The following is a 9,375-nucleotide window of genomic DNA, read 5'->3' as shown; positions in this document are numbered from 1 at the left end:
GGCGCGGCCGGGGACTCCCTCCCGCGCCATAGGCCGCCCGGACTTCCGCAGCTCCGCGAGGCCCCGCCCCATCCTCCCGTCCCGCCCTGTGAGCCCCGCCCCATCCTCCCGTCCCGCCCCCTGGGCGGTCGGAGTCCAGATGGGCTGGCGTGGCGAGTAGGGGCCGCTCGGGCTACTGGCGAGAAAACTTCCAGCCAATGGGAGCGCTGCACGGGAGCACCAGTCGGACGCCGGACAGAGACTTGGCCCCCAGCCCGCCGGGCTTTGGGTAGAGCTTGTCTCCCGCCTGGCTGGGACCGGAGAAAGCCACTCCAGCCCTAGGTTAGGGATGGTGCCAGCTAAAGACGTAAGGAAGAGGAGGGAAAGGGACATTTCCTCATAAAAGGAGCTACTTTTGCATTGCACGGGCACGGTTTTTAAGAAGATGGTTGTTTACGGTGGGGGTGGGATACTCCTGGTAGCTCCGGACGACACAGAAAGGTATCCTGAATTCTCTTATCAGAACACCCTAATTTGTAAGAATCGCTCACTGTAATTGTAAAACACATATTCCCAGATCTTATACTAGACCTAGCAAATGCCAATGGGGAGGGTCCTGGGAATGTGTGTGTAACAAGTGCTCTTGGGCGATTCTTAGCATCTGGCAATTTCAGGAAATGCTGAATTAGGTTATATTGCCTTTGTCTCAGAAATAGGAGCTTTAAAGAAAAAAAAAAGGAAGAGTCAAGGCCGCCGGTAACACCGAATTATTTTTGCCTAATCTATTTAACCAGGTCCCCTCCCGCCTCTGCTACTCCCACCATCTCTCCTGTGCACCACAGTACGGACCTAACCTTTGGGTTCCTAGGATGGATTCCTGGTCAAGTCACTTTACCCATTACCGCATACCCATGTATCTACTTCTTATAATTAAGAAGGTTGCGAATATCAGCTCTGAAGGGCTATGGCTCTCATATAACAATTCAACAGTTTAGGGGTTTTGTTTTCTTTTGTTTGCTACATTTGTAGATGTCTGTTAAGATGTTCCCTCAAAGTTAGACCATGTGCTTGTTACACCAAGGTTTCTGCAAAGCACGGGAAGCAAAAACTGATGAATGGCCCAAAGCAAAGATTGGCTGGGTGACTAAGGAGTGATTAAGAGGATGATGAAGTTGTCATGTGGCACAATCATCACATTCTGAGTCAGGGGGCTTTTTGCAACATTGAGGAGGTGTATTTGTAATGGGGACTCAGGAGCCCAAAGAAACATTTTATTACAACACAAGGTAACTGGCACCTACTAAGCCCCTCTTTTTTGGCTGAGCCTTATTCTTCCCCCCAAATCCTGAGAGATAGGCCTGCCCAAGCATCAAAGAGAGAGCTTGAACCGAGGTCTTCTGCCTATGAAGATTCTTTTACTCCTCTGTGAAAGGCAGCTAGGAACCATGCTAGAAATCCAATCTTGACTGGGCTTGATCCTGGACTTTGAGGTCTGCCTTCCAAGAACCTGAAAACTGAATGTGAACATTAAAGTATGTGTTGTTGCCTTTGTTAGCTATTTTATTGCAAATTTTAAAAGTTTTAAATTTGGTCTTGCTCCATGGTCAAGTGCACTCCACATTAATGACAGCTCCCGTCCTCACATTTGGAGACAAGCTCCAATAAAAACAAAACCAAATTTCTTTTCATAACCAGAGAAAACCATCCAACTTTTGAAAGATGCTTTTCCTGGTAAAACTGACAGTAGCTGCCAGTTGTGTATGTCTTATGGTCTTCAAAATGTGTTCTTGTTTAATCTTCACAGAAAGCGTTGTTAGGCCTATTCCACAAGCCATAAGGGAAGAAATCAGGTTGGAAGGCTCAAGTTCTCTGAGCTACTTACTGTAGGCAGAAAAAGGGCTACCACCCAGGTCTCCTGAACTTTAGCAGAATTTAGCAAAACTAGCTGGCCCTCAAAGCAAATGAAGACTGGTTTTTCTACTCTTCCCAAGTCACCCACTGGCAGCATTGTTGACATTAGTGCCCTGCAAGGCACAGCCGAAGATTGAGGGGCCAGGTTCAGAAAGTGTTTTGCCTCGAATTAAGCTGAATCAAAAGAACACGGAATATCTCATGCTAGCCTTTTAGATTAGCCTAGGACTCCCCTTAAGGTAAATGTGGCTGTTAAGATTGGGACAACACCCCTATCAGAAAACCTCAACCTTAAAAATCGACTCTTTATGAAAGGCTTTTCTGTACAGTCTCACAAGAGCATCAGGGGACTGATGAAAGAAAGAAAGAAAGAAAGAAAGAAAGAAAGAAAGAAAGAAAGAAAGAAAGAAAGAAAGAAAGAAAAGAAAGAGAAACTATGGTAAAAATGGCTTCACTCTGGGGGACGCCAAAGAGACGACAGCTAAGAACCCAGACTCAGAAGCCCCATTGCCAGATGTTCAAATCATAGCTCTCGCCTCTGAGTGACCTTGGGAAGTTACTTTTCTGTATCCGGTTTTCCCATCTGTAAAATGAGGGTAATAAGAATAGTACTTAGAGCATATGGCAGTTCTGAGAACTAAAGTATTGAATATCTATAGTGTACCTACAACAGTGTTCTGTAGTGAGCCCTGTTACTACTCATCAACTCTGTGAACTGACCAGCATTTAGTAGAAGTACCTGGTACATATAAACCTGAGGTCTGCTGGATGAATTAAACAAGCTCTATCCTATTTTCAAAGCACTATTTTAGGAGAAAAATGTGTCTAAGGAAACCAAATACGAGACTGGACAAGGACTAAAACTCACCACAGTCCAACATCGGCTCAAAGAGCTGTGAATCCTCCTAATTCCAGTTCTACTTAACATGTTCCAGCTTCTATACTTCATGGTCCTAAATCTCTGTGATTTGGAATTATATCCCACAAGGTGATCCAAATTCAATCTCCCTCTTACTTTGAATGTTGAAGGAAGTGACCTAGGAGGTATATTTTGGTGCCTTTAAGATACCCTCCATTGTAAACAAACAGGCAGTCATTCCAGTTTTCAGAATCAACCTTGTGAGTCTGAGTGAATCACCGCACTAGGTTCCTAAAACTGCAAAGCCACAAAATGACCTCAAAATGTACAAGGATACTTCCAGAGATTCCTATGTTAAATATCAGGGTTAATATAGTCTCATAAAAGGAGGATTTTTCTGCTCTAAAAAAACTATAAGGGATTTATCATCCAAAGCAATAATGTAAAACGAAACAAGTGATGTAATGATGACTTTCAAAACTGAGTACTGCTTCTTTCTGAAGCAATATATACTTGCTTTGTAAAAGGTAGGGTGGGGAGGAACTTAAGAAAAAAAGGGGGAATGAGGAGCAAATTACGTATAATCACATTAATTTGGTGGAGATCCAACTCCAGAATTAAGGTAATATCATCTCCTCAGCTGGGTAAGAAAAGCTAAATTTCACTTGTTTAAAATTGTATTGTATTTAATTATCATTCCCACTTATCTGATGGGCTGAAATCCTGAAGTCTGTCAGCACACTCTGCTAAGACATGGGGGACAGGAACTAGTAGAAACAAAAACTGGCATATCCTCTGTGAAGGGCAGTTTGGCAACTCCTAGCCAAAGTACAAACCCATTTACCCTTTGACACAGATATGCTTCTGTGAATTGGTGCACACATATGTACTTCACTGCAGTAATGGTTACAAAAGCAAAGGGTTATAAACAACCCAAATGTCTACCAACAGGGGACCAGTTAGGTGAACTACGAATCTGGAACAGTGAAAAACACATACACAATGAAATGAGAACCATGCTGCTATGAAGGAGAATGAGGAACTCTCTATACTTTGATATGGAAGGATAGCTAGGACAGAGTAATTGGATAAAGTCATGTTCAAATCAGTATGCTACTTTCTATGTAAGAAAGTGATTAAAAAATATATATATTTCTATTTGCTTTTTGTATTTTGTATAAAGAAAACACTAGAAAAATAAATAAGAAAGTGATATAAGGATTACCTATAAGGCCAGAGTGGTGGTAGAAGGGTGGTTACTCAGTCATGGATCAAACCGACTGTTCATGTTTCTTTGGATATTTTCAATTTTTTGAATCATGTGACTTACCTATTAAAAACCATTCAAAAAATAAATGGAACCTTAGGAAAAAAAAAGTGGTAAGCTTCCTTTCCCCAGCTGTTCTAACTACTAAACCACTAAATCAAATGCAGTGATTATCCATCAAGAATTTATATTCACCATTCATATGCCATGCCCCACCCTTTAGGTTATTGATGTTTCCAGAGAAAGTAGATAACAATTGTTAATCTTCTTTGAAGGATGAGAGCTTGTGCTTTCATAAATCAGTTAGTGGTATGATAAACATTAATTTCTTTTTCCTTAGAAAATGATACAAATAGAAAAAGGAGATATTTAACTTAAATATTGGGTAACTGGTAGACAGAAATGGTGGACTTTTAATATGTAGAAACAAGAGAGCACATTGTGTGATAGACTGTACAAAACTGAGGTTAGGCCAAAGCTGTATATAAAAGCTGGCTGGAGGAGATGCCATAATTGGCAATCTATTTATGTTCTATTTCCCATGTTCAAAAGGGATTACATTGACTTTGTTGGGGTATTCTCCCTCCTGTCATTACTTTGAAAAGAAGTATTTTCTAACTGTTCCAGTATTCTCCAAGCTCCAAATAAATTCTAGCAGAACCCAGTAACAGGGCAGTTATAAAGTGTCAAACATTGGCTCTAAAATAGTTTGCCCCCAAACTGATAGTAGGTATGTATTTTTCCACATTGTATAGTAGAATAAACATATTTCTCTAGTCTGGGGGAAATACTTTAAATTTTTTAAATGATTTCAAATTATAAGCCTGTATATTTTATAGCGTTTCCAAGTTATTGTATCATTCTGTAAAATGTGACCTCCAGCTCTTGTGTTAAAGGGATAAAATGTAAATATTTGTGCTTCTGGATTATTTCCAAGATGAAAAACATGCAAAGTTAACATATTCACTAAGCCGAGTGGGCCTTTTCATCTATCTTCTCTGCTGTTTTAGCATCATCCCCATCTCTTGGCTGCTAGAACGGTAGTCTGTTAGGAGAAATAGTATTAGAGATCCTCTACTCTTCATTTTACAGATAGGAAAACTACAGAGCCAGAGGGAATTCAGCAGCTCACCACACCATCAGTTAATAACAAAGAAAGGAACCTATTTTCTCCAAATGTCAATCCAGCACTCTTGACAGAGCCAAACTACATTAGTATTTAAAACTGACAAATTATTTTCCTACCACATCCCTTCCTTTTATAAATTCAAGACCTACAAGCCCCAATAAAATGAAGTTAAAGTATCTTTTCCCCTCTGATTCCTGTTAGGAAATCTGCATTACCTAAGTTACCAGCTGCCTTGCAATTTTAAAACAGAAATTACCTTACTGAAGAGAGGGCTTGTTAATGAAATGGAATAATGAATGACTACTGCTATTGCTTAGATTAAGAAGCTTCCCATTGCAATCTATCTAGCATGTCAATGACTTGCTTGTTTCCTAAAAAGAGCAAGAAGCAACAATTACAAAAGCACCCACTTTTATTAATAGCTGAGTTTTAAACAGAAATTGTGTGGAGGCTATTTACTAATCAACAGGAAACACCTGCAGTGAGCCACACATTGTAGAACTGCAAGCTTAAGGGAAGTTGGCAAGGCTAGTGTTTGCTTTACTGTTTTCCTTTTCAAGCACCTTCACAGGCATATACGTTGTTGAGGGCTCAACAGTTAAAGTTTTTAATAAAGAATTTCAAACACAACATGGTGGTTTCCCCACGATGGCAGTTTTAAAGTATTTGGCCAAGTGGATGTTACATTGTAATGCTGCCTACAGTAAACTCAGACTTCCACTCCAGTTCTCAATCTACCAGACCATGAGGCTGGAATTACCAAATCAACAGGATTTCAGTGTAACTGGATCCTGTACGGATAGAATTACACAAGGCAATTAGTTCCTCAGTCAAAACAATGAATACTGAAGGAGCCACAGTTCCAACACATCCAATTTACTTGACAGAATCAAAGGAAACAATTTTAGAAATCTCAATTTTTGAAAGCAGTTATAAACTCAAAATCAAGGATCCAGTAAACTAACCTTATATCCTCCCCACCCCTTTCCCAAACATCACATTCCTCCTTCAAAAATCGCTTTGGTAGAAGGGTGACAAGAAGAGGATCAAGTTAACTCCTTGACTAAGTATCTCCACCAACTCTCCATACAAGAAATGAAACTGGATATCCTAGGGACTTCTGTCCTAGAAATGCTAAATCATACATCCAATTGGCCAACAAGGTTTGGCTGTACAGAATAACAGTACGGATACAGAGAAAAAGCCAAGTTGGACTTTTCTTCAGTAAAACTACATAAAATCATTTCTGCAATAGCTTTGATGAGATAAATGTTCACTTTTATAATGCAAAAGATAACTCACTAGCAAAGAAGGCCAAATGGCTTTATTTTAAAAATGTGCTTCTGTGGGAAAACCACGTTTGATATTTAAAATCTTTTCATTCTGGAACTGAAGTAAGTAGACCTGCCCTGCAATTTCAGCTTATTAGTAGACTTTTGTTAAAATTTTTAAAACGAATAGATTATAAAATGCCTAACCAACTAGCTCCTGCCACTTCTAAAAGTCCTAAATTTGATATATCAGGACAGTTTACAAGTAATAGCATTTCCTCCATCGTCCCCCCCAAAAAATCGCAATATCAATCCTGTGGATATTTTAAAAGTTTATTTCTATTTTAACTAGCCCACAGACCCAATTCTTTGAGAAATGAGCTGATTTCTTTCTAGCACATTGTCTGTGGACCTTGCTCATGGTAACTTTCCTCCCATTCCCTTCCCAAAAAGTCAGCACCTTCCATCATGATGCACATTTTAAGTTAAAATTGTCAATACAACCCTCAAAATGCAAGTTTATTGAATAAAGCTGAGAAGAGCAGTAAACAGACAAAAAATGCATCACCTAAATAAAAAAATTCACGTATTTACAAAGTTCAGTAACTGTTAAGTTTTCACATGCAGAAGTTAATGCACAGGAAAATGTTGGTAGTAGAGTTTGGATGTCTTGAAATGCTGAAAGCAATGAACAGACACACAAACACATTAAGTTTTAGCTATAGGTCAATTAACAAACCTACGCAGTCCCCACACAGTCACACACTTTAGTTCCAATTCCTCCTTTTAGGCACAAGCAAATTGCCACATTCTTTGTAATGGTTCAGAGTAACCATTAATGGTGTTGAGCTACAGTAGCAAGTTTAAATATCCCTTCATTTACAGAACCATCCATCCCATCAGGGAAGTATGCAACATGCTTCAAAGAGTAAGAACAGAATTTTAAAAGCTGAGATTCTACTCACAAAAATGTGAATGGAGGAAAACAAGTAGTATCTGTGCAACATATTTTGTACAGGATATTGTTAAGGCCATGGCAGTCTATAAATTAAAACTGGTATTCATTAAAACAACTGTTGACTGCACTTTGAGTGCTCAACATGTATGGAAATGCACTGTCTACATGAGTGCTGCTTAACAAAAGTAACAAAATCACACACAGTGTGAGGCAACACAGAAGCGGGTGTAGCATAAAGTTTTATCTACTACAGTGGTTTTATGTGAGTAACAATTTACAAGTGAACCAGTATTAATGTGTCCCTTTATGTATACGGACATCACTAAACTACAAACATGTTCGTTTTAAGTTTCTATACATCTCCGTATTGTAGAAGCAAACAATACACAGCATCAGCTCCTCGGTTCTCTGTGTGATTGATCATGAAACAACCTGCAGATGTTGCGCATGATTACATTAGATAGAGCAGGCAGGTCTAGAGTTGTCACAATAATCAAGATGTCTAATGGCACCAGACAAAAGAGTGCCAAACTTTACATCAATAAGAGAGAAAAATAAGAATTTTTATTTGTTTCTAAGTATCTATTGTGCTGAAAGTCTATGACTGGATATAAAAAGTCGAGAGAGTGTCATGCAGCAGCACTGATTTAATGACTAGAGATAGAAAGAACAAACAGGTGTTTGAACAAAGTCTGACATTCTTAACACATTTTATTATATTGGCTGGAATGCTCTAAATTCATGAAAGCCTTTGAGAAAATCTTCAATTCCCAACCCTTTAAAAAATTGTGTTGAACCGCTCCCCTCCTCCCAAACAAAAAGAGAAAAAGAAAAAGAAGAAAAAATAGAGAAGTAATGATCTGGACAGATATACAACAGCATGCCTTAGTTCCTCCCATATCCCCAACTGCTATCTGGTGATGAAGAATTCTCAGAAAGCAGATGTTTTTAAAGTTCATATACGATCTCACCAGTGTAAAGAACCAATAACAACACTGATCTGGTGCCTCTGCTCACTCTTTGCAGACCATTTTTTTAAATTCCTAAGGTGTAATTATACATTTCACATGCATTTGTGAGATATGTAAACATTATGTTTATATCCCACATGAGTCAGACTAAAGGTTTTCTAAATACTGTGTGTGGCACTAGAAACTTCATGCTGTACCAAGTCAGTATCAGTATTAAGCTAATGGACTCTATAATGAAATATCATAAACATTTACTGAAAACCAATATAAAAACCTGGCCCAGAAAGACCAGAACAGAAATACGCAATTTTCTTGATTTAAGATGGTCAAAGTGTGTGTTTAAAAAAAAAAAAAAAAGCTCTATACACTGTTTAAGACAATATGTATAAGAAGCTTTTTTTGTGTGTGCTGACTTTATCATGACAACTCTAGCTGATTCTTTATGAAGGAGTAGGGATACACATCTTCAGCAGTGCACAAGAGAAATAAACTCTGAAAAAGGCAATTTCTTGGGTTTAGGAAGGACCGTATTCTGGGAAGTACTTCAGAGGAACGGACAATAATTCTAGGATTATAGCCAGGAAGGACTGGAAGACTTCAGGAGATGCTTCAGCTTCTTCTAGATTTTGAATGTTGAATAAGCCACTGAAGTGTGATATCTAAAGATGGAGGGAAAAAAATTGAAGGCATTAAGATATCAAAGTTAAGACACTAAACATGAGAGACAGTATTTAAAATGCAGCTAATTCAAAGTACATGCTGGGCCTACCTGCTTCTGCTTTTTGCATCTGTACTATTCTCCATTACCTAAACTTCAAGAGGACATTCTAAGGAATTAATTCAAGACTCAGCAGTCTCTGATTTAAAAGTTAAATGATCCTCAGGACAGCCTGTGCCATCTTTTATTCATTCAAAAATTTACTGACTGCCTGTTAAGATAAGTGCTGTATGTGAAGTGCCAGGAATGCAAAGATATGGGAGAACCCCACTATCCCCTGAAGGAGCTTTTAGTATCAAGTTGGAAAACACA

General features: G+C 38.9%; 1 protein-coding gene across 1 annotated transcript in view; it reads right to left on the bottom strand.

The window, feature by feature from the left end:
* Positions 1 to 6,735: 6,735 nt before the first annotated feature.
* ARL8B (ADP ribosylation factor like GTPase 8B) overlaps positions 6,736 to 9,375 on the bottom strand; it is a 47,499-nt gene continuing 44,859 nt past the window's right edge. Inside the window, exon 7 of the mRNA XM_002919989.3 lies at positions 6,736 to 9,004. Within this exon, the coding sequence (XP_002920035.2) occupies positions 8,955 to 9,004 (50 nt within the window). The 3' untranslated portion in view covers positions 6,736 to 8,954. The remainder of the gene's footprint in view (positions 9,005 to 9,375) is intronic.

The sequence above is a fragment of the Ailuropoda melanoleuca genome, chromosome 4 (assembly GCF_002007445.2).
Source record: "Ailuropoda melanoleuca isolate Jingjing chromosome 4, ASM200744v2, whole genome shotgun sequence".
In the NCBI taxonomy this organism is placed as follows: Eukaryota; Metazoa; Chordata; class Mammalia; order Carnivora; family Ursidae; genus Ailuropoda; species Ailuropoda melanoleuca.
Note: the sequence above shows the minus strand (reverse complement) of the source record. Positions and strands in the feature narration are given on the sequence as shown.